At 42.9% G+C, this 25,778-nt stretch overlaps 1 protein-coding gene across 1 annotated transcript in view; it reads right to left on the bottom strand.

Annotated features, from left to right (window-relative positions):
* Nucleotides 1-25,778, bottom strand: part of DDX20 (DEAD-box helicase 20) — a 204,149-nt gene that overhangs the window by 34,917 nt on the left and 143,454 nt on the right. Inside the window, exon 9 of the mRNA XM_044076991.1 lies at nucleotides 23,681-23,786. Within this exon, the coding sequence (XP_043932926.1) occupies nucleotides 23,681-23,786 (106 nt within the window). The remainder of the gene's footprint in view (nucleotides 1-23,680; nucleotides 23,787-25,778) is intronic.

The raw sequence follows: 25,778 nt of genomic DNA, 5'->3' as shown, positions 1-25,778 counted from the left end.
TCCATAAAAAAAAAAATCTTGCATCTTTACCCAAAATTCAGATAACATAGGACAATCAAAAAATGTGTGACAAGTTCGCATTGCTGTTTTTTACACCTCCATCATTCAGCTACAGAATTTTTATTAAATACTGCTACTCTATTAGGAGTCAAAAAGCTCTATAAACAAATTTCCAATCTCCAATATAAAGACCAGGAGTATTTAGAAATAGAAAGAATGAGCTTTTTTTTTTTTTAATTTTGATAAGTAAAAGTAATTTGTTCTTTTATAATAAAAGTTCCAAAATTTACCATTCAAATTACTATCATGTGCTGCTAGAATTGAGTGTAGTGTTCTTGATCTTTGTAAATATTAAACATTTTAACAACTGTGGAAACTCTTTACAGAAATGGAAGTGTATGAAAATGTATTATGAATTAAAGTAACAGACTGTAAACTACGTGAATTTCTAATATCGATCAATATTAAATTTGATGCATATACAATGGATATAAAAAGTTTACACACCCCTGTTAAAATGCCAGGTTTTGTGATGTAAAAAAATGAGAACATAATAAATCATTTCAAAACTTTTCCCACCTTTAATGTGACCTATAACATGTACAATTCAATTGAAAAACAAACAGATCTGCTAGGAGAAAAATATAAAAAAAATGTACAATAAGTTGGCTGCAGAAGTGTGTACATCCTTAAACTAATACTTTGTTGAAGTACCTTTAGATTTATTTACAGCACTCTCTTCTTGGGTACACAGCTGCCATCAATTAAAGAGACTGATTAACCCCAAATAAAAGTTTAGGTGTCCTAGTAGAATTTTCTTGACGTTTACTCAGTTGCCTGCTACAGCAAAAGCCATGGTTCGCAGAGAGCTTACAAAAAAATGGCCACAGCATTGGATATACCACTGAACACAGTGAAGACGGTCATCAAAAAGTGGGAGAAACAGTGACGTTGCAAAGAACTGGACGTCCCTCCAAAATTGATGAAAAGACAAAGATGAAAACTGCTCAGGGAGGCTGCCAAGAGAAAGTACAGTTTTGTACCTACCATAAATGTAGATGTTCGAGTGCACATACTGCTGCAGTCATTACACTTGGGTTATCCTGCCGTCAGGCGGGCCCTCGGTCGGCCGAATTCCAAAGTCTTGGTCCGGCGTCTGTTGTCGTCGCTTCTTCCCTGAAGTCAGAGCGGCAGGGGTATAAGAGGCAGCCGACGCCATTTTCCTCAGTTTTTCTTGCCCCAGATGTCAGGTGCCCCCAAATAGGCAGGCAATACATGATGTTATGCAAACTTACATAAGTAGATAAACCCAATCAGTAGTTGTAAGCAAATACACCATATAGGAGGACCCCTAGTTGGATGTATGCTGGAGGCGTTTGTCATACGCCCTGTCCTGAGAGGGGATGGAGGGAGGGAAACCTGGACTGCAGCAGTATGTGCACTCGAACATCTACATTTATGGTAGATACAAAAAGTACAGTTTTGTACCTACCATAAATGTAGATGTTAGAGTGCTCATACAGCTGCAGTCATTACAGATGGGTTATCCTGCCGTCAGGCAGGTCCTCAGTCGGCCGAATTCCAAACTCTAGGTCCGGCGTCGGTTGTCGTCGCTTCTTCCCTGACGTCAGTGCAGCAGGGGTATAAAAGAGGCAGCCGACACCATTTTCTTCAGTTTTTCTTGCCCCAGATGTCAGGTGCCCCCAGAAGGAAGGCAAAACATTATATTATGCAAACATGCAATGTAGATAAATCAAAAAAGCAGTAGTTGCAAGCAAATACACCATAAAAGAATACCCCAAATAGGTTATATGATAAAGGTGTTTGTCATAAGGCCTGTCCTAAGAGGGGATGGAGGGAGGGTAACCTGGACTGCAGCTGTATGAGCACTCTAACATCTACATTTATGGTAGGTACAAAACTGTACTATGTTCATCGTGCATACAGCTGCAGTCATTACAGATGGGTAGAATCCCAAAGCTAAGTAAGGGTGGTAGGCACTAAGTGGAACTAGGAGGGGCTAGGATGCCCTGCAGGACTGCTGTGGCAAAGCCCACTCTAGATTTTGAGTATAGTGGAAGGTGGTAGTGCTTGGAGAAGGTGTGCACTGAACTCCAAGTAGCTGCTTCCAAAATGTCCTTGGTAGGGACCCCCTGAGGAAAGCTGCAGAGGTAGCTGTAGCCCTGATGGAGTGGGATCTGATGTATACAAGCACAGATTTTCCATGAAATGAATAACAAAAGCACATGCAGTGGGCTATCCATTTTGAAATTGTCTGTTTGGAAATAGCCTTTCCTTGAGCACCTGTAGCATAGGACACAGAGTTGCTCAGATTTCCTGAATGACTTTGTTCTGTCCAAGTAATAACGAAGTTGTCTGTGAATGTCCAAGGAATGTAGTAGTCTCTCCCCTTTGTTCTGTGGATTTGTTTAAAAGGTAGGTAAATGAATAGTCTTATTCAAAGCTACACTGGATACTACCTTTGGCATGAAGGTAGGGTTGGTTCGTAAGGAAACTCTGTCCTGATGGAAAATGATGAATGGTTGCACAGCCATGAGGGCCTGTAGCTCCGAAACCCTGCGTGCTGAAGTAATAGCCAGAAGGAAGGCTGTTTTCCACGACAAGTATTGTAGCTCTGTTGAAGAAGCCGGCTCAAAGGGAGGCAGGGTCAGCTTTTCCAATATGAAGTTGAGGTCCCAAGTTGGGACTGGTGGTTTCCGTGGGGGTATTATATTTTTTGCCCCTCTGAGGAACTGCCTTAATAGAGGATGTGAGAATAAAGGAGGATCTGTATTGTATTGTGCAGAAATGGCTGAAGCGTGGATCTTGATGGAGGAGAAGGAAAGGCCACTGTTTAAAATCTCAGCTAGGTACTGTAAAATTTGAGGTATATTTATTACCCAAGGATTCTGGCCCTTTTCTTGATTCCAGGAACAAAATAGTTTCCATTTGGTGGAGTAGGCTTTTCTAGTAGAGGGTCTTCTGGCCTCCAAGATGACATCCTGCACCTCCTTGGAGAGGAGAGTCTGTTGGGAAATTAAGGTATTCTCCATGCAGTTAGATTTAGGGTTTTGAGCTGGCTGTGAAGGGTTTTGTAGTTGTGCTGGGATAACAGAAGAGGAACTAGAGGTAGGATCCATGGTGGTGAGTGTGTCAGGCTCTTTAGGAGAGGATACCAGTGCTGTTGTGGCCAATCTTGAGCAATGAGAATCATTTGTGGCCTCTCTGCTCTGGCTTTTAATAGAACTTTGGTCAGTAAATGAAGAGGCGGGAAGGCATAGACTGTCAATGTTGTCCAATTAAAGAGAGTGCGTCCACTTTCCAGGCCTGTGGATGATAGGTCCTTGAACAGAATTTTTCCAACTGTTAATTTCTATGGGTAGCAAATAGATCTATGTCTGGCTGTCCCCATGCCTGAGTTATCTTTGAGAAGACTTGAGGATGCAACTTCCATTCGTGTGGTTCTGTCATATTTCTGCTTAAATTGTCTGCCAGTGTGTTTTCCTTCCCTGGTATTGTGCCTGTAGTTGAATTTGTAATTCCAGTGCTGTGTTCCACAGGGTCATGGCTTGCCTGCACAGGGGGTATGAATGAGTTCCCCCCTGTTTATGTACCACATGACTGTGGTGTTGTCTGTCCTTATCAATAGCTGGCCTGGATGGAGTAGGTCTTTGAAGATCATAAGAGCATTTTGCACGGCTAGCATCTCCTTTTGGTTGATGTGTAGGTGCTTCTCTTTTTGGGACCATTTTCCCTGAATGCACTGATCTGCCATGTGTGCTCCCCAGGCGTAGTCTGAGGCGTCCGTTGTGATGATTTGAGTTGCTTGAGGTAAACAGAAAGGGAGACCTGTGTTTCTTTGGCATGCTTGAGCCCACCACAAAAATTCCTTTTGAAGGCATGGAATGAGTGGTATAATTGATTCCAAGCTGTGGCTGTGTTGAGACCATAACTTTTTTAGGTACCATTGTAGTTTCCTCATATGCAGCTTTGCACATGGTATTAGGATGCAAGATGCCATGAATTCCAGAGCCTGCAGGACTTTCCTTGCAGTTAGTCTGGTGCAAGTTGCCATTTTGTTGAAGTATTGAGACAGTTGCCCTTGTTTGTCTGGCGTGAGGTAGGCCACCTGGGTGGTTGTACTTAAGCTGGCACCCAGGAAAATTATCTGTTGAGAAGGTATTAGTTTTGATTTCTTTTTGTTCACTGTGTATCGCAGGTAGTTTAACAGTTTTATTACAAACGCCAGATGCTGCAATAGAATGTCCTTGCTGTCCGCTTGGATCAGGCAGTCGTCCAGATATGGGTAGATTTGTATTCCTTGTTGTCTGCAGAAGGCAATTACTGATGCCAGGCATTTCGTAAACACTCTGGGCGCAGTAGATAAGCCAAAGGGCAATACAGAGAATTGGTAATGGGTTGAACCTGCAAGAAATCTGAGGTATCTTCTGCAATCTTGTCTGATAGGGACATGCAGGTATGCCTCCTTGAGGTCCAACGTTACCAGCCAAGACTCCTTGCCCAGCATGGGAAGAAGCTGCTGTAATGTGAGCATCTTGAAATTTGGCACCTGTAGATATGTGTTTAGGATGGATAGGTCTAAGATGGGTCTCCAATCTTTGTCCTTCCTTGGTACCAGAAATAGTCTGGAATAAAAACCTTGACCTTGTTCTTTTGCAGGTACCTCTTGAATTGCTTTCATATCCATGAGAGTGGAAATTTGTTTTTGTGGCTCTTCCCATTGATTTTGTGGCAGGTTTGGCAAGCCTCTCATTTTTGGAAGGGTGTGAAAGTGGAACCTGTAGCCTCTGTCTATAATGTCCAGAATCCATTTGTCTTTTGTAACAATGTGCCAGTTTTTTGAAAATAATGCCAGTTTTCCACCCAAAGGTGCTGCCAGTATAGCTTTGTTTGGCAGGCATAGGGGGAAGTCATTGTGTCTGTTTTCTAAATTACTGTGATCTGTCTTCTCCACCTCTTGGGGTTGGTGCTTGCCACTGTCTAGCTCTGTAAGATCCTTGAGGTTGTCCTCTACCCCTTGGGCATCTGTATTTGCCCCTTTGAGATCTGTCCGTGGCTGGAAAGGACCAATTTTTTGAAGGCCAGTTTCTGCTGAAGCGTGGAGATTGCACCTGCAAGAAATCTTTCACTGTCTGCATAGATTTCGCTTTTTCCTCCATTTTCTTTAGTACCTCCTCAGCTTTAACACCAAACAATACATCTTTTTGAAGTGGTGCATCCAATAACTTTGCTTTGACATGATCTGGTAAGGTTTGCTCTTTGAGCCAAGCATGCCTACATATGACAGACCCAGTGACAGCAGCTCTACATGAGGCCTCTAAAGCATCAAAACCACACTGCAAGGTATGTTTACCCACTTGCTCTGCTCCATGCAACAAATCCTGCAACTCTTTCAAATCTGGTTGTTCCGTTTGTGTCATTTTGCTTTTCAGCTGAGATGACAAAAACTGTTGGTTCTTTAACATATGAAATTGACAGTTTAATGCCCTCATGGTTAAAGTGGCAGATGTATACACCTTTTCCCCCCACCTTTCTAATGCTCCGGAATCTCTCTCTGAAGGTAAAGGGTTTTTAGCAGTAGTGGCCTTGATTCCCTTGGGACCCTGTGAGATTGTTTCTGGGTCAGCAGTATGGCTTTTATAAAGGAACTGGTGGGAATCAGGAACCCGGTAATACCTGTCTGGTTTAACAGGGGCTGGAGGCAAAGACTCTGGATTAAGACTGGCTTCTGCGTACACATCATCCAAAATATCTAAAACAGGAGGGATAGCCAGGGGCCTAAGCTGGGGGAGCAGTAGAAATTCCCTGAGCCTTTTCTTGGAATCTGAGTAATCTTGAATACCTGTCTGGTTTAACAGGGGCTGGAGGCAAAGAATCTGGATTAAGACTGGCTTCTGCGTACACATCATCCAAAATATCTAAAACAGGAGGGATAGCCAGGGGCCTAAGCTGGTGGAGCAGTAGAAATTCCCTGAGCCTTTTCTTGGAATCTGAGTAATCTTGGCCTTCCCAGTGGAAGTGCTCCCTCAATGTATGCAGGGTTTCCCCAAAAGAGTAGTCCTCAGGGGGGGGGGGGACCGAGGGAATAGACTCCTCAGCATCAGAGTCTTCAAAAGGGGAATAGGCATAATCCTGGTCCTCAGAATGGTCTGAGGTAATAGAAGCCTGGTCTGAGGAACGGTAGTCTTCCTCCAGTCTGGGTCTTTTGCCAGAGGGGGGTTGAGAACCCCTGATGAGAGTTATCAAATCCTCAGCCATTTTAAGCATCTGTTTTTTTAGGCATGGGGCCTTGAGAGGTCGTCTGAGAACCCTGTTTTTTAGTTTTCATGGCAGCTTTAGATTTAGTGAAGGATTTAATAGAGAAGGTGGTAGGCCTGAAGACGCCTTCAGAAAAGGCAGGCCTCACTAAATTTTCAGTTTCCCCGCCAAGAGTGGCGTCGGTATCTGCAGTGGGAATGGAGACCGAGGAGCCTGCGACCTCGGGTACTGAAGTCACCGGTAAAATAGTTTCATCGGTAGTCAGGGGCTGCGTAGGCACCTCGCTGAGAACCGGAGAACCGGTAGTCGGCCTAAGCGTGGTCTCAGTACTCGGTGCAGACCTCGGATGTCGGTCCTTGTCTTTGCGTCTTTTGCTTAAAACTGGCGTCGGTGTATCCGACGACATGATATAATTAAATTTTTTGCCAAAATAATGAAGGGCGAACTCCGCCCGGCGCTTAATAGTGCGCTTGTTGAACCTAGCGCACAAAAACGGCAGGCCGAGACTTCGTGGTCTGGCCCTAAGCAAGGTATACAGAAAGAGTGAAAATCCTTATGCGGCATTTGCTTCCCACAAGAAATGCAATTATTAACTTTGTCCGACATCGGTCTGAGGCAAGAAAAGTTTCCCCAACGGGGTACTTAGCTTTAAAGAAGACTTCGGCTGAAATACTTTCGTAAATCTCAGGAGCTGGCCGACCAGCACTTGCGAACTGCTTCTGCTTCAGGCACCGCGCGGCAAGAAAGACTGAAGAAAGTGGCGTCGGCTGCCTCTTTTTTACCCCTGCCGCACTGACGTCAGGGAAGAAGCGACGACAACCAACGCCGAACCTAGACTTTGGAATTCGACCAACCGAGGACCCGCCTGACGGCAGGATAACCCATCTGTAATGACTGCAGCTGTATGCACGATGAACATCTGTACTATGTTCATCGTGCCATACTGCTGCAGTCATTACACTTGGGTGAATCCCAAAGCTATGGAAGGGTGGCTGTTATTAGGCTGAATGAGGAGGGGCTAGAATGCCCTGCAGAACTGCAGTGGCAAAGCCCGCTCTAGATTTAGAGTATAGTGGCAGGTGGTAGTGCTTGTTAAAAGTGTGCACTGAACTCCAAGTAGCTGCTTCCAAAATGTCCTTGGTTGGGACCCCCCTGAGATATGCTGCTGAGGTAGCTGTTGCCCTGGTGGAGTGTGATCGGATGTATCCTGGCACTGTTTTCCCATGAAATGAATAGCAAAAGTGGATGCAGTGGGCTATCCATCTTGAAATAGTCTGTTTGGAAATAGCCTTTCCTTGAACACCAGCAGCATAAGACAAAAAGTTGTACAGATTTTCTGAATGACTCTGTCCTGTCCAAATAGTATCTAAGTTGTCTGTGAATGTCCAAGGAGTGAAGTAGTCTCTCCCCTTTATTCTGGGGGTTTGGATAGAAGGTAGGTAAATGGATAGCCTCATTCAAAGCCACACTGGATACTACCTTTGGCATGAAGGTAGGGTTGGTACGTAAAGAGACTCTGTCCTGATGGAAAATGAGGAAAGGTTGCACTGCCATAAGGGCCTGTAGCTCCAAAACCCTGCGTGCTGAGGTAATAGCCAAAAGCAGAGCTGTTTTCCATGACAAGTATTGCAGTTCTGCTGAGGAGGCAGGTTCGAAAGGAGGTAATGTCAATTTTTCCAGTACGAAGTTAAGGTCCCAAGCTGGAGCTGGTGGATGTCGTGGGGGCCTTATATTTTTTGCTCCTCTGAGGAACTGTCTTAGTAAAGGATGTGAGAATAAGGGAGGATCCGTATTGAATTGTGCTGAAATAGCTGAGGCGTGGATTTTGATGGATGAGAAGGAAAGGCCACTGTTTAACATGTCAGCTAGGTACTGTAGAATCTGAGGTATATTTAATATGCAAGAATTTAGGCCTTTTGCTTGGTTCCATGCACAAATTCGCTTCCATTTGCCTGAGTAAGTTTTTCTGGTACTGGGTCTCCTGGCCTCCAAGATGACATTCTGGATCTCCTTTGAGAGGAGAGTAGATTGATTAGTTAAGGTATTTTCCATGCAGCTAGATTTAGTGTCCTGAGCTGACTGTGGAGGATCTTGAAATTTTGCTGAGACAACAGAAGTGGGAATTGAGGTAGGATCCAAGGTGGTGAATGAGATAGGCTCTTTAGGAGCGGGTACCAGTGCTGACGAGGCCAGTCTGGAGCAATGAGAATCATTTGTGGCCTCTCTGCTCTGACTTTTAGTAAAACTTTTGTCAGCAGAGGTAGAGGTGGGAAGGCATAGGTTGTCAATGTTGTCCAACTGAAAGATAGAGCATCCACCTTCCAGGCCTGTGGATGATAGGTCCTTGTGCAGAATGTTTTCAGCTGGTAACTGCTGTGGGAGCAAATAGATCTATGTCTGGTTGTCCCCATTTCCATGCTATCATTGAGAATACTTGAGGGTGTAACTCCCACTCGTGAGGATCTGTCATATTTATGCTTAATTTGTCTGCCAGAATGTTTTCCTTTCCTGGCAAGAATTGCGCTTGTAGTTGTACTTGTAAGGCCAATGCTGTGTTCCACAGGGTCATTTCCTGTCTGCACAGGGGGTAGGAATGTGTGCCTCCCTGTTTGTTTATGTACCACATAACTGTGGTGTTGTCTGTTCTTATTAATAGTTGACCTGGATGCAACAGGTCCTTGAAGGCTGTAAGAGCATTTTGTACTGCTAGCATCTCCTTTTGGTTGATGTGAAGGTGCACGTGTTTTTGAGACCATCTTCCTTGAATGTACTGACCTGCCATGTGATACTCCCCAGGCGTAGTCTGAAGCATCTGTTGTGATGGTTTGATTTGCTTGAGGTATGCAGAAAGGGAGACCCGTGTTTCTTTGGCATGCTTGAGCCCACCACAAAAATTCCTTTTGAAGGCATGGAATGAGTGGTATAATTGTTTCCAGGCTGTGTTTGTTGAGACCATAAGTTTTTCAGGTACCATTCTAGTTTCCTCATATGCAGCTTTGCAAATGGTATTAGTAGAATGCAGGATGCCATGATCCCCAAAGCCTGCAGGATTTTCCTTCAGTAAGCTGGGTTAAAGTTGTCATTTTTCTGAAGTATTGAGACAGTTGCCTTTGCTTGTCTGGCATGAGATAAACCATCTGGGTCGTTGTATTTAAGCTGGCACCCAGGAATATTATCTGTTGTGAGGGTATCAGTTTTGATTTCCTTTTAATTACTGTGTACCCTAGGCAATTTAACATTTTTATTACAAACGGTAAATGCTGTAGTAGAACGTCCTTGCTGTCCGCTTGGATCAGGCAGTCGTCCAGATATGGGTAGATTTGTATTCCTCGTTGTCTGCAAAATGCAATTACTGATGCCAGGCATTTCGTAAATACTCTGGGCGCAGTAGATAAGCCAAAGGGCAATGCAGAGAATTGATGATGCGTTGTACCAGCAAGAAATCTGAGGCATCTTCTGCAATCTTGTCTGACAGGGACATGCAGGTATGCCTCCTTGAGGTCCAACGTTACCAGCCAAGACTCCTTGCCCAACATGGGAAGCAGCTGCTGTAATGTGAGCATCTTGAATTTTGGTACCTCTAAGTACGTGTTCAGGATAGATAGGTCTAAGATGGGTCTCCAGTCTTTGTCCTTCCTTGGTACCAGAAATAGTCTTGAATAAAAACCTTGACCTTGTTCTTTTGTAGGTACCTTTTGAATTGCTTTCATATGCATGAGAGCGGAAATTTGCTTTTGTGCCTCTGCCCATTGATTTTGTGGCAGGTTTGGCAAGCCTTTCATTTTTGGAAGGGTATGAAAGTGGAATCTGTAGCCTCTGTTTATGATGTCCAGAATCCATTTGTCCTGTGTAATAATGTGCCAATTGTCTGAAATAAGGCCGGTTTTCTGCCCAAAGGTGCTGCCATTGAATGTTTGTTTGGCAGGCGTAGGGGGAAGTCATTGAGCTTGCTTTCTGAATGGTTGAGGCCTTTCTTCTCCACCTCTTGGAGTTGTTGTTTGCCATTGTCTAGGTCTGTAAGATCCTTGTGGTTGTCCTCTGCCCCTGGGGCGTCTGTATCTACCCCTTTGGGGTCTGTCAGTGGTTGGAAAGGACCAGTTTTTTGATGGTCAGTTTCTGCTGAAGCAAGGAGGTTGTACCTGCAAGAAATATTTAACTGTTTGCATAGATTTTGCCTTTTCTTCCATTTTCTTTAAAACCTCCTCTGCTTTGACACCAAATAATACCTCCTTTTGCAATGGTGCATCCAATAACTTTGCTTTTACATGGTCTGGTATGGTTTGCTCTTTTAGCCAAGCACATCTACGTATCACAGAGCCGGTGATAGCTGCTCTACATGAGGCTTCCAAAGAATCAAAACCACACTGTAAAGTATGATTTCCCACTTGTTCTGCTCCATACAATAAATCCTGCATCTCTTTTAAATCTGGTTGATCTGTTTGAGTCATCTTAAGTTTCAATTGGGAGATCAGGAACTGCTGGTATTTTAGCATGTGAAATTGGCAGTTTAATGCCCTCATGGCTAAAGTGGCAGAAGTATACACCTTCTTACCCCATCTTTCTAATGCTCTGGAATCTCTTTCAGAAGGTAAAGGATTGTTTGCAGTAGATGCCTTAATCCCCTTAGGACCCTGTGAAATGGTTTCTGGGTCAGCAGCAGGGCTTTTATACAAAAACTGGTGGGAATCAGGGACCCGGTAGAATCTGTCTGGTTTAACTGGGGCAGGAGGCAAGGAGTCCAGATTCAGACTGGCTTCTGCAAAAACATCATCCAAAATATCTAAAACCGGAGGAATAGCAAGGGGCCTATGCTGAGAAAGAAGGAGAACCCCCCGGAGCCTTTTCTTAGAATCTGCATAATCCTCTCCTTCTCAGTGGAAGTGTTCCCTCAAGGTATGCAAGGTTTTCCCGAAAGAGTAGTCTTCTGGGGGGGGGGAACAGAGGGAACTGATTCCTCTGCATCAGAGTCTTCATACGGAGAATAGGAGTAATCCTGGTCCTCAGAGAAACCTGACGTAATGGAAGCTTGATCTGAGGAAGGGTAGTCTTCCTCCAACCTGGGTCTTTTTTAAGGGGGGCTGAGAACCCCTGATAAGAGTAATTAAATCCTCAGCCATCTTGAGCATCTGCTTTTTTGGCATGGGTTGCTGAGAAGGGGTCTGAGGACCCTGTTTCCTAATTTTCATAGGGGCTTTAGATTTTGAGTAAGATTTAGTGGTAATAGAAGTTGGCTTAAAAGCGCCTTCAGAAACTGAAGGCCTAGCTAAATTTTCTGGTTCCCCGCCAAGGGTGGCGTCGGTGTCTAGAGAGGTAATCGGCTCCGGAGGGCCTGCAACTTCAGATTGAGAGGTCGCTGGTAAAATAGATTCAGTGGTAGTCAGGGGCTGCAAAGGCGCCTCACTGAGAACCGGCGATCCGGCTGCAGGTCTAAGAGTGGTCTCGGTATCCGCTTTGGGCCTCGGATGCCCATCTTTATCTTTGCGTTTTTTCATTAAGCCTGGTGTCGGAAAATCCGACGACATGCTGTAGTTAAATTTTTTGCCAAAGTAATGAAGGGCGAACTCCACCCGACATTTTATAGTGCGTTTATTGAACCTAGCACAAAAACGGCAGCCCGAGACGTCGTGGTCTGGGCCTAGGCAAGGAATACAGTACGAGTGAAAATCCTTATGCGGTATTTGCTTCCCACAAGAAATGCAATTATTAACTTTGTCTGACATCGGACTGAGGCAAGAAAAGTTTCCCCAACGGGGTACTTAGCTTTAGAGAAGACTTCGGCTGAAATCCTTTCCGGAAATCTCAGGAGCTGGCCAACCGGCACTTGCGAACTGCTTCTGCTTCGGGCACCGCGCGGCAAGAAAGACTGAAGAAAATGGCGTCGGCTGCCTCTTTTATACCCCTGCCGCTCTGACGTCAGGGAAGAAGAGACGACAACCGACGCCGGACCAAGACTTTGGAATTCGACCGACCGAGGGCCTGCCTGACAGCAGGATAACCCAAGTGTAATGACTGCAGCAGTATGGCACGATGAACATCTACAGCAACACTGAAGGAGCTATAGGAATTTCCGGCAAGTACTGGTTGTGTAATACACTGCGGTGGTGGTGCTGCGGTAGCGTTGTCGCCTCACAATTAGACGTTGCCCGTTTGATTCTCAGTTAGAGCGTCTTCTGTGTAGCGACATGCGTGAATGGGCATTCATTCATTGAAGGTTGTGCGTTAGGCCCGGCAAGCCAGTACGTAAAAATCTACTGCCAATCATTAGCGGACCGGAGTTCCGCTGTAGCGACCCCTAACCGGGAAAAGCCGAAAGACAAACAAACTGGTTGTGTAATACACGTGACAACAATTTCCTGTATTCTCCATATGTCTGGACTATGGGGTAGGGTTGCAAGACGGAAGCCTTTTCTTACACAGAAAAACATCCAGGCCTGGCTAAAATTTGCAAAACAATACATCAAGTCTCCCAAAAGCATGTGGAAAAATGTGTTATGTTCTGATAAGACCAAGGTTGAACTTTTTGGCCACAACTCCAAAAGGTGCATTTGGTGCAAAAACAACACTTCATATCACCAAAAGAACACCATCCCCACAGTGAAGCATGGTGGTGGCAGTATCATGCTTTGGGGTTGCGTTTCTTCAGCTGGAACTACGGTTCAGACAAGGTGGAGGGAATTATGAACAGTTCCAAATATCAGTCACTTTTGGCCCAAAACCTTCAGGCATCTGCTAGAAAGCTGAAGATGAAGAGGAATTTCACCTTTCAACAGGACAGTGACCCTAAGCATACATCCAAGTCAACAAAAAAATGGTTTCACCAGAAGAAAGTTTTGGAATGGCCCAGCCAGACACAAATCCAATAGAAAACCTGTGGGGTGACCTGTAGAGGACTGTGCACAAGAGATGTCCTCTCAATCTGACAGATTTGGTGCGCTTTTGCAAGGAAGAGTGGGCAAATATTAACAAGTCAAGATGTGCCGTGCTGATAAGACTGCTACCCAAGAAGACTGAATGCTGTAATTAAATCAAAGGGTGCATCAACAAAACAAGAACATGCTGGAGGGATAGATTCCTGTCCCAGAGACTTCCCATACTCTGGAACAGACTACCTATCTTTGTCAAACAGAGCTCCTCATTAACACTATTCAAGAAGAATCTTGATGATTGGATGGGTAATACGAAATTCACCCCGGGGATCACTTCTGTGGTTCTGCTTAACAGGGACACAGGAAAATAATTACCTTGGGTGGCGAAAGCCAGGGTACCTTTTTGGCTAGGCTTGTATAGGCCCTAGGGCCAATAGCCTAGTACCTACCTATGAACCTATTAGTTTAAGGGTGTGTGCACTTATACAACCAGCTGATTGTACTTTATTTTTTATACCCCCCCCCCCCCAGAAAAAAAAAAAAACAAAACAAAACACTGGATTTTCAAATTAATTGTACAGGTTATAGGTCACATTAATAGTGGGAAAAGTTTAAATTATTTATTGTGGGCTCAAAAACCTGGCATTTTAACAGCGGTGTGTAAACTTTTTATATCCACTGTAAATTCAAATGATTCAGTTTTAATAAAAACAAGAACTACTTCTCAGTTATGAAGAATATTAATTAGTACATCATTTGTTAGATTTTAATAATAAGAATGGTATAAGAGTCTCAAGCCAAAACTTTTTCTAAAGCTCTTTAGAATCCGATTAATAAAATCATACCTTGTCGGAGGATAAATAAGAAATATCCAGAAGGGACTACAGAATTTGAGATTATTAATATTTAAATTTTTCCAATCCGTAATGCTGTCTAGCCAATTAAAAACTGTTTTCAGTATTATTTTTGCATAAGTATCTATATTAGGAAATTTAATACCTCCAGAGTTCCATAGTCAATTATGACAGGATAAGCTTAATCTAGATCTATCTGGGTACCATTAAAAATCTAAAAGTATTTTACATTTTGTTTTGTTTCTTGTTGGGTAGAAGAATAAGACATTAATTTATGTATAAATATTTTGGAAACAGACTACAAATTAAAATATATTCAAATGTAACAAAAATTTTGTTTCAACAGATAGTTATTAATGATTAAATGTAAACTCTGAAAATAAATGTAAGTTTCTTCAGTCTTTAACATATTTATAACCAAGTAAAATCAATTAGAAGATTAACCAAATAAGATCTGGATTTAATAAACTTTTACTACTAAGAAAGCAATTAGATTTAGACTTATTGAAATTGTTCTATAACACCATTTAACAAGAGGATCAAGGGTCTCAAACATATGTCATATGCTGCCCGGCTGAAGAAACTCCAGCTCTATTCAGTCGCATACCGCCTACTCAGAGGCGATCTATGCCTGACGTAAAAGGCCATGTCCAATCCGGACTTAATGGACATGCTCCACCTCAGAAAATCCAAATCCACCAGAGCCACGAGAGCGAGAGATTTGAACCTCAATACAGAAACAAATAGGACGTGCTGGAGGGACAGATTCATAACCCAGAGGCTCCCTACACTCTGGAACAGAATCCCAGTCCATGTTAGGCAGAGCCCTTCACTGACTCTCTTCAAGAGAAACCTTGACGAGTGGATGGGAGATCGTAGGTTTACCCCGGGGGTCATCTCTGTGTCATTACTAGACAAAGGCACAGTAAACTAAACCCTAAATGGGCATAGCATTCTCATTCCAAGGGGTGGCGAAAGCCACATACACTCTGGCTAGGCTTATAAATGCCCTAGGGCAGATAGCCTAGTATGAACCTATGAACCTATTTAATTTGTTTAAAGAATCATTAGAATTTTGCAGTGTTAACATTATCATCTACAAATAGCATACTTTTTTGATTTATATTCTTGATCAATTTCCAAGCCCTATACCTTGGAGTTGAAATTAAATTTGCAATTATATCACAGCAAGATCAAATAATACAGGTGAAAGGGGACAGTCTTGTTTACTTCCTTTTATGTTTTTGAAGTCTGAGGTAAAGGGAACCAATTTACATAGGATTTAATGTCATTACAGATGGATTTTAGCATTGAAATGAATTTAGTTTTGAATAAATTCCAGTCCAGAGACTTGAATGCTTCTTCAATATCTAAGCTAATAACAAGGGATTCTTGTTTTCTAATATTCATAACATCAATTAAAGTAATACTTTTTTTGATATTATCAGAAGTTTGTCTTCTATAAATTAAAGCCTGATTGATCTAAACTAATTAAGCTAAGCAAAATTGTTTTCAATCTATCTGCTGCAATGGATATGGGTCTATATGATGAACATAGTTCTGGATGTTGCCTTCCTTTTTAATAGGTGTAATTAAGGAAAATTTCTAAGTTGAAAGATTTTCTTAGTTCTGGATATCAATCATAACTTTATGTAAGTGGAATACAACTTTGAGGAAATAATTTACTTAATCCTGGAATAATACCATCATTTCCAGGAGCTTTAACAGATCAGGTGGCAAGAAACATAATTGACGTGTCCTAGATATGGTTATCTAGAAAATAAGAAATACCTTTCAGAAGGCCATTATGAATGGCAAGGAACTTGATGATTTCATACTCGAGCCGCAGCAGTGGCTGATAATAGAACACAGTGTAAAACTGACAAGTGTAACTAAAGAAGACGATATCCTTGACATTTGTGAATTAAATTACGAAAAAGTAAAGATCATGAAGGTGCATAAAGAAATATTACTGCAATATTTATCTAAAACAGGTGTTCCTGCTTCATTTTAATTAATTAGAGGATTGCTGACGTTGCTTCCATCTTTAAAACAAACACTTCTACTGCCTCCAAGGAAGGGTACCTAGGCCTAATCAACAATGCACATAAAGAAATCCAATACATAAGGAGTCTGAAGAATGTCACATCAGGGTAAAAATCCTGCTCTCCTTCCAAGTTCAATAAATATTTAAGTTCCGTCAATGACATGAAAAGACAAATTATTACCTTGTGAAGTGGAAATGCAAACTGATATGGAACATGTCAGTCTCTGAATATAATAAGCATCTGATCCCTGAATAAATGGTGGAGAGCAAAGGCACATTCAACTGGGAGGGTGGATCACTTTGAAATTTTGGTCAACTAAGGCTTCAATGGTAAGCAAACTACCAAACTGTAAGGGGACAAGTGGCACGGCATGAAGTTTTAGTGCGAAGACCAAATTATGCAAGTTACTGCCAATGATCTATTTTCTTCTTAGACTAACCTAAGACATCTACATACACCACAATCCCTGCAATCCTTCCAGTTTGTATCCACTTAAAACTCTATCAAAATAAAGTACAGTTGTGTACACTTACCATAAATGTAGATGTTGAGTGTATTCACTGTTGCAGTCATTACATTTGGGTTATCTGCTTGCAGGTAGCCCTCAGTCGGCCTGATCAACAAAGTCTTGGGTCCTGAGTCAGTTGCTGTCCCTTCTTCCATGACGTCAGGTCATCAGGGGTATAAAACATGCAGCCGACGCCATTACATCAGTTTTTCTTGCCCCAGATGTCAGGTGCCCCCCTAATGGGAAGCAATTAAATATGAAAGCACAAATATATACCTCCAACAAAAAAGCAAATACACCAAAAAGGCTTTTAAGCATAGTAAAGGAAAGTAGAGGTATAGCCAAAAGTAGTTAGGGGGCTGGAGGGAGGGTAACCAGGACTGCAACAGTGAATACACTCAAACATCTACATTTATGGTAAGTGTACACAACTGTACTATGTTCTTAGTGTTTCATTGTTGCAGTCATTAATATTTGGGTAGATTCCCAAAGCTATGGTTGGGAGGAGGAATTTAGACAGCATTAGGGCCAGCTATAAGGCCCTGCAAGACAGCAATGGCAAAGCCAGCTCTGGAATTAGAGAAAATTGGCAAAAGATAATGCTTGGTGAAAGTATGTACAGAACTCCAGGTAGCAGCTTCTAGGATGTCCCTGGTAGGGACGCCTCTGAGAAAGGCTGTAGAGGTAGATGCAGTCCTGGTGGAGTGAGGTCTGATCCCCTGGGGGATAGGTTTTCCATGGTGCTTATAGCAGAAATTAATGCAATGGCTTATCCATTTAGAAATAGTTTGCTTTGAAATAGCCTTCTCCCTCTGCCCCTGCAGCAAATGCCACCAGCAGTTGTTCAGATTTCCTTTGAGGTTTAGTCCTGTCCAAGTAGAATCAAAGTTGTCTGTGCACATCTAAGGAATGCAATACCCGTTCTGCTTTATTCTGTGGATTGGGAAAGAAAGTTGGCAAATGGACTGATTAAGAGCCACACTGGATGGATACCACCTTGGGCATGAAGGATGGATTGGTTCTGAGGGACACCCTGTCCGCATGAAAGATGAGGAAAGGCTCCACTGCCATAAGGGCCTGTAATTCAGATACCCTTCTAGCTGAAGTGATTGCTAAAAGGAAAGATGTTTTCCAAGAAAGAAATTTTAAGTCTGCAGTAGCAGCTGGCTCGAAAGGAGGTAGAGTGAGTTTCTCCAAGACAAAGTTAAGGTCCCAAAGCTGGGGTTGCAGCTCTCCTGGGTGGTCTTAAATTTTTGGCCCCTCTGAGGAAATGCTTGAGCAGTGGATGAGAGAATAGAGGAGGTTCTGTGTTATAATGAGCTGAAATGGCTGAGGAGTAGATTTTAATAAGGAAAAAAGACAGGCCCTTGTGAAGCATCTTAGTTAAGTATTGTAAAATCTGAGGTAAACTGGGCGCTGCTGTGCTCATCCCTTGAGAATGGTTCCAGGCACAGAATCTTTTCCATTTTTCAGCATAAGATTTTCTAGTACTATGCCCCCTTGCCTCTAAAATGATATCCATCACAGGTTTGCTGAGGGATGGTAAAGGAGAGATTAAGTAATTAGCCAGGCTGCAAGGTTCAGTGTTAGAAGCTGAGGGTGCAGAATCTGGTTCTCCTGCTAAGACAACAGGGAAGGAGTCTGAGGCAGGTGCCATGGAGATAACCATGACACAATGCGCAGGAGGGGGTACCAGTGTTGGCGCGGCCAGTCTGGAGCAATCAAAATCATCATTGGTTTGTCCTGTTTGATTTTTAGTAGTACTTTGAAGAGCAGAGGCAGACTGGGTTTTTTCCAGCTAAGGACAGAGCATCCACTTTCCAGGCTTGTTTATGGGGAGTCCTTGTGCAAAATTTGTCCAATTGGTAGTTCTGGGGAGAAGCAAACAGGTCTATATCTGGGCTCCCCCATTTGCTTGTCAACATGTTGAAAATCCTTGGTTCCAGTTTCCACTCGTGTGGGTCCATGAGGTTTCTGCTTAGCCCGTCTGCCAGTGTATTTAATTTTCCTGGCAGAAATTGAGCTTGTAGGTGCACTTGGTAGCTCAAGGCTGTGTTCCACAATGCCATGGCTAGTCTGCAGAGGGAGTAAGAATGTGTACCCCTCTGTTTATTTATGTACCACATAACAGTGGTGGTGTTGTCAGTCTTTACCACTAGTTGTCCTGGAAGAATGCGGTCCTTGAAGTTGCCAGAGCATTCTGTACAGCTAACATTTCTTTTTGATTGATATGCAGGTGCATTTGACTTGGGTTCCATTTGCCCTGAATGCACTTCCCTACCAGGTGTGCCCTCCATGCATAGTCTGATGCGTCTGTTAGGGTTTGGGCAGCAGGGGGTGGTGTGAAAGGTAGTCCCTTGTTTTGGTGGTAGGCCTCTGCCCACCAAATGAACTCTAGGCGTAGGCAGGACAGGAATCATTGTTTCCAGGTCTTGAGAATGTTGACACCATAGGCTTTTTAGATACCACTGCAGTTTCCTCATATGCAGTCTTGCATATGGAATTAGAAGAATGCAGGAGGCCATGAACCCCACGGCTTGCAGTATTTGTCTTGCAGATAGCAGGGTTTTTGTGGTCACTTGTTTGAAGTAGGTTGTCAATTGAATTTATTTCTCTGGCATGAGGTAAGCCATCTGGGAAGTTGTATTCAAGCTTGCTCCCAGAAATATAATTTGTTGACAGGGGACCAGGTGTGATTTCTTTTCATTTATGGTGTACCCCAGACAAGTTAGAACCCTTTGTACAAAGGCCAGATGATTCAAAAGTATGTCCTGGCTTTCTACCTGAATTAGACAATCGTCCAGGTATGGGTATATTTGAATATTTCTTTGCCTGCAAAATGCAATAACTGGAGCTAGGCACCTTGTGAATACCCTGGGCGCAGTAGATAAGCCAAAGGGCAGTGCAGAGAACTGATAGTGCGTGTAGTCTGCTTTGAAGCATAGGTATCTTCTGCAAGATTCCCCAATTGCGATGTGCGGGTATGCTTCTTTTAAATCTAGTGTTGCCAACCAGGCATCTTTGCCTAGCATAGGAAGTAATTGAAGAGTCAGCATCTTGAATTTTGAAATCTCCAAAAAGGTGTTTAGAGTAGACAGGTCCAGGATAGGGCGCCATGAATTGTCTTTTCTGGGTACCAGGAACGGTCTTGAGTAGAAACCTTGTCCCTTTTCCTCTTCTGGTACCAGTTGAATAGCCCCCCATGCTTAAGAGAGAAAGTACTTGTTTTGGGGCCTCTGCCCACTGATATGGGGGTAGGTCCGGCCACCCGCTTGGGGTTGGCAACGTGTGGAAGTGAAATCTGTATCCGTGGGACACTATATTTAAAACCCATTTGTCCTGGGTAATGAGTTCCCAATTCTTTGCATGAAGAACAATCTTTCTTTGCATGAAGAACAATCTTTCCCCTCAAAAGGGCAGTCAGTTGATAAGTGCTTGGAAATTTTAAAAGGAAGTAACTGAGACAGTTTACCATAGGGGGGAGTCTTATTGTCCCCTGATTTGGAAGTGGAGGCCCCCCACTGCTTAGTTCTGTGTGTTCCCTGGGACTGAAACCTGGGGGTTTTGCTGTGTCTGGGTTTGGCTTGAGAAGACCTGGAAGGGGATGGAAAGGACCAATTCTTAGAGGGGCAGTGCCTACTAAATCTAGGAGGCTGATCTTGTAAAAAAATCTTTAACAGTTTGCATAGATTTTGCATTATCTTCCATCTTAAGAACTTCCTCAGCCTCGTTGCCAAACAGGCGGTCCTGATTTAAAGGAGCATCCAACAATTTAGATTTAACATGATCAGGCAAAGATTGCTCCTTAAGCTAAGCATGCCTTCTGAGCACAGACGCAGTAACAGCAGCCCTGCAACCGGCCTCTAATGAATCAAAACCACATTGCAAAGTATATTTTCCAACTTGTTCAGCAGAATGCATTAAATCCTGTAATTCTTTATTTTCCACACAGTCAGGAATCAACATCATTTTCTGTTTAAGCAGTCCAATAACATGTTGCTGATAATTTAACATATGAAACTGGCATTTTAAAGCCCTAATGGCCAAGGTTGCAGAAGTGTAAACCTTCTTACCCCATCTATCCAGCGCACTGGAGTCTCTACCAGAAGGGGTAGGATTTTTAACAGTAGAAGCCTTAATGCCCTTGGGCCCCTGTGAAATAGTCTCTGGATCTGCAATAGGATTTTTAAAAAGGAACTTGTGGGACTCTGGGACTCAGGGACCCTGTAGTATCAGTCAGGTTTTCTGGGAGCAGGAGGCAGGGAATCAGGGGCCAAACTAGATTCCGAAAAAGCATCATCAACAATGTCTAGTACAGGAGGAATAACTAAAGGCCTAGGCTGAGGTAGGAGAAGGAAATCCCTAAGCCTCTTTTGAATCAGAAAAATCCTGGCTTTCCCAGTGGAAATGCTCCCTTAGAGTACATGTAAGGTTTCCCCAAAAGAAAAATCCTCAGGAGGGGAAGCAGAGGGAATGAAGTCCTCTGCATCAGGATCTTCATACGTAGATAAGGGCAAATCCAGATCATCAGAAGAATCAGAAAAAACAGAATCCTAATCAGAAGATTCATAATCAACTTCAGTCCTAGGCCTCTTAGAAGAGGGGGGGGGGTTGGCTACCCCGGATTAGAGTTATTAGATCTTCAGCCATTCTTATAATTTTTTAGGCATAGAGGCCTGAGCATGTGGCCTGGGCGTCGGTTTTTTAGGCATGGATCGAGATTTAGGCCTAAGTAAAGGAGGCGGCGTCGGTTTAATATGCAAGTCCGTAGGCCTGAATACACCCTCAGAAGCCGGTGCCTGCACAGTGGCTCCAGACCCATCCAAGGTAGAGACATCCACGGGTTCCATAGTTGAAGCATCTCGCGGCATACCGGACTCTGAATGGGTCTCAGTAGAGGCCTGCGAATCAGAAGTAGCGGGTATCAGGGTCTGCGAAAGCACCTCACTGAGTACCGAACTGGCGACTGGCTTAAGAGAAACGTCGTCGGCAGTTTTGGACCTCGGTGGCCTGTCTCTGTCTTTATCTTTGCGTTTTTTCGGAATCCCGGTAGTCGGATGGCTAACAGATTACATTTCTGGATAATTAAACAGAGGACCGAAATACATAGAGGCGAAAATATACAGACGATGGATAGTGCGCTGATTAAATAAAGCACAAAACCGACAGCAAAAGTGTGTCGTGGTCAGGGCCTAGAGGCAAAGAATACAGTACGAATGAAAATCTTAAGGTATTTGCTTTCCACAAATAATGCAATTATTAACTTTTACTGACATCGATAAGGAGCAAGAAAAAGTTTCCCCAACGGGGTACTTAGCTTTAGCTGAAGACTTCAGTTCTGAAACTGAAAAAAGAAAATTTCAGGAGTCTGCCGACCGGCACTTGGACTGCTTCAGCTTCAGGGACCGTACGGCAAGAAAGACTGATGTAACGGTGTCAGCTGCATGTTTTATACTTCTGACGTCATGGAAGAAGGGACAGCAACCGACGCAGGACTCTGTTAATCAGGCTGACTGAGGGCTACCTGCAAGCAGATAACCCAAATGTAATGACTGCAACAGTGAAACACGAAGAACATCTTAAGTTTCTATATCACTTAAACACCCAACTGTATTTCTATTAGAATTCCAAACTAATTTGCCTAAAATAAAATTACCACAGTTATGCTACCCCATATCTAAAGTACTGTGCTGCATACTATTACATAGCAGAACACAGTCTGGCACTAAAACTACTGCCTTCAGTTGAATACATGCATCAATATCCTCTTCCCTGCAAACCATTATATCTATCTGTGCGGCTTTCAGAAACAAGCATGGTCGAGTAGCAGCTAACCCTGCCAACACAGGTAAAATAAACACAAATTTTGCACTTCAATCTATGAAGTCTATTTTCTTGGTATTCCAAAATACAAATTTATATGTTTGTATAATATTTTCTTGGTATTCTAAAATACACATTTCTATTTTTATAGAATCTATTTTAGCTCACATGCTGCTGAACATGTAAACTGAATAGAGAGGCCAATGTGAAAGCAAACCACATAATTGTACAGGGTCTCTGACCAATTCTGCACAGAAAGCAATGATCTCAGGGTTTGGGAGAGTGAGCTTGAAATTTTGCCAGGTTACCACTAGAAAGTTTGCTTTAAAATATAGTTAGAATAGTGTTCTGCCATGCTAGTGAGGAACAGATGCAGTATGTTCATGCCCCCTAATGGGTGTATGAACTATATGGTGCAAGGTGTTCCTGTTGGCAAAGACCAAGAATCTTACGGCTTGCAAGTTTGAATTCATATAGCATTCCAAATTTATAGGGAGGAGAAGATAAATCACCAATAAATATGGTACTGGGTTGAAAGGTGAGCATCTCCAGTAAGTTTAAATGCAAGTTATGGGTTTCCCCAGAGTCCTAGAGGGAGACTGTGTACCTATGTCACGGTTTAAAATGTAAATAATAAAGGAATTTGGAAAAAAATGTCATCACTTCTGCATGCTAGTAAATTTCGCATTTCTATGTGATTGCTATGACTTAACTCATGTCCACCACAGTCTGGAAATTAGTGAGAAGCAATATTCCTACTAGCTGTTGACAAGCTGCATTCTGCAATTCAGAGTTTGCTTCCACAACCACCATCTTGCCTGCTGTGCGACTCTGAGCAAGTCACTTAACTAGGCAGTGCTCTGAGAAAATTGGAGTATAGTCCTCAATGGTCTGCTGTATTACATGCCTAGGAACTACTCATGTACTTCCAAAGTCATGAAACACTGGGCATGAAGAAATGCTTACTTACCAGTACAATTATTTACATGGTTGAGCAAATACTTTTTTCAGCTTTGGGTAAAAAGTCACGTTCAAATGGTCTATCTGCCAGAACTCAACTTCACTCTGCAGGTCTATGGCAGAAAATAGGACTTTACCCTTAAGATGTCAAAAGTTATGATAACGCTGCTCAACAAACTCATGAGAACCACAAAAAAGCAAAAAAACAGCCTGGAGGCTACTTCGTATTGTAAAGCCTCTTTGTTTTTTTTTTAAGGTACTGTGAAAAGAAGACAAGTGGGTGATGTATTTCAAGGTATATTCACATATCTCAACAGAAAGAGAAGGGAAAAAAAACATTACCAAAGCGTCCTGCTCTGCCAATCCTGTGCATGTAGGTTTCCCAGTCCTGGGGCACATCCAGGTTAACTACCAGATTTACTCGTTCAGCATCGATACCTCTGGATGTCTACAACACATAAATCAGTTAGACAATTGCATTCAAGCTACGCTTATTCACTGCAAAATAATAACATTTTCCTTCATTCTATACAAAAATAATTTATCTGCAACTTGCAATTACTAAATCTCAGTAGACTAGCTTTGGAACTAGTGTGCACCACCTCCAGATGGATTTAATGTTGAATCTGTCTCTGATGCTAGAAGATCAGAAATATGTGGGTTTATTCAGGCAAGGTATTGGACTCCTTTTTCAGTACTGACACTGCAACACACCATTAGGGGGTGCTGTACTACCATACTTCAGATAAGATGATAAACTAGCACTCAGCCACCCCACCAGAGCTGGTCACAGCTCAAGTGGACATAACATATCTCACATTACTTACTGAAAAAACAGCATGGGGGGGTGCTTTATTGTAACTTTCACATTCATATTATAACAAACTCCAATGATTTTTAACATTTAACTCCCCCTCATCCTCTTAACAATACTCAAACTGTAGCAACTCTCTTAAATCTCACTAAACTCAAAACACCTCTCCTTCCATTAAAATATGTAATAAAGTCACCACTTATTCCATCCTGTATATCTTTCCTTTTTATAACCCAATATTAATTTCCCTAACAAACGTCTTTTCTCCCAAAATACATACTCCTTCCATCCATTCACAGCCCCTTCTTCCCCAATTTTATACATGGGGTTGCAGTGTCATTTTACAGTGACAATCATGTAGGCCAAGGTACACACTGCAGGATAACTTGCTATACAAGCATGAAAAAGAAGTTATGTACCTACCATAACGTTCCATGTTATTTGTCTTCTTCTCACCTTCTTTCTTGCTGGTTGGGTTCGGAGCCAATCCTCGGCTCCGACTCGGCCATCTTCAAAAGCTCGAGAGCTGCTTACTGGATCGAGGCCCCCCTATATCCCATGATGCCTGGCACTAGATACCCAGATCTCGTTTGGTAAGCCTAACTGCAGACATAATAATAAAGGAATCCTATCCTAGAATGCATAAATCCTACTGGAGAGACCACTAGTCAGAAGGGAATAGCCAGAGAAGATTCAGTCAGTGAAAATTCAAGAACTCTTCTCGGTCCACTAGGATAGGGGGATGGAGGGTGGGACGCAAGAAAGAAGGCAAGAAGAAGAAAACTAACATGGAACGTTATGGTAGGTACATAACTTCTTTATGTTAAGTTGTCTATCTCGCCTTCATTCTTGCTGGTTGGGACAGTGTCCCTAGCACCTAAAATCCTGGGTGGCTCACCGGAAAAGACTCTTCAGAACAGTGGAACCAAAATCAGCTCTGCTTCTGGAAACCAAATCCAACTTGTAATGCAAAATGAAAGTATGTGGGTTGGCCCATGTAGCCGCAGGACAAATAGATTCCATGGGCAACTTAGCCTGAAAGGCCATCGAAGTAGCTAAAGCTCCGGTGGAGTGACCTTTTGGTTTAACTGGCAATTCTTTATTCCTCTGTTTATATATGAATGTGATGATAGAAGTCAACCACCTGGATAAGGTTACCTTGGAGACCGGAAGACCTTGTTTACCTACTGCATAAGACAGGAAAAGTTGAACTGATTTTCTAATGTCCTTGGTTCTATGTAAAGAAAAGCGTAGCTGCCTGTGAACATCTAACTGATGCAACTTATATTCCGCCCTGTTGGAGTTTCCCTGTTGGGGAAAAACACAGGAAGGTCTATGGACTGATTCAAGTTACTCTCTGAAGAGACCTTTTAGTCCTACGAGCAACCCTGTTGTTGAGGAACACGAGGTATGAGGAATGGCTAGAAAGAGCCTGTAGTTCCAAAACTCTTCTGGCTGAAGTAATAGCTACCAGAAAAAGGGTTTTCCAAGAGAAGAACTTCAATGAACAAGAAGCTGCAGGTTCGAATGGGGGCAAAATTAGAGAAGCTAAAATCAAATTTAGATCCCACGGTGGTGTAGGATCTTTCAATGGGGGCCTGAGCAGAGTGGTTCCTTTGAGAAAAG

This window comes from Protopterus annectens, chromosome 7.part0 (genome assembly GCF_019279795.1).
Source record: "Protopterus annectens isolate FY-2018-M chromosome 7.part0, PAN1.0, whole genome shotgun sequence".
NCBI classification, from domain to species: domain Eukaryota; kingdom Metazoa; phylum Chordata; order Ceratodontiformes; family Protopteridae; genus Protopterus; species Protopterus annectens.
This window is presented reverse-complemented; position numbering and strand designations above follow the sequence as displayed.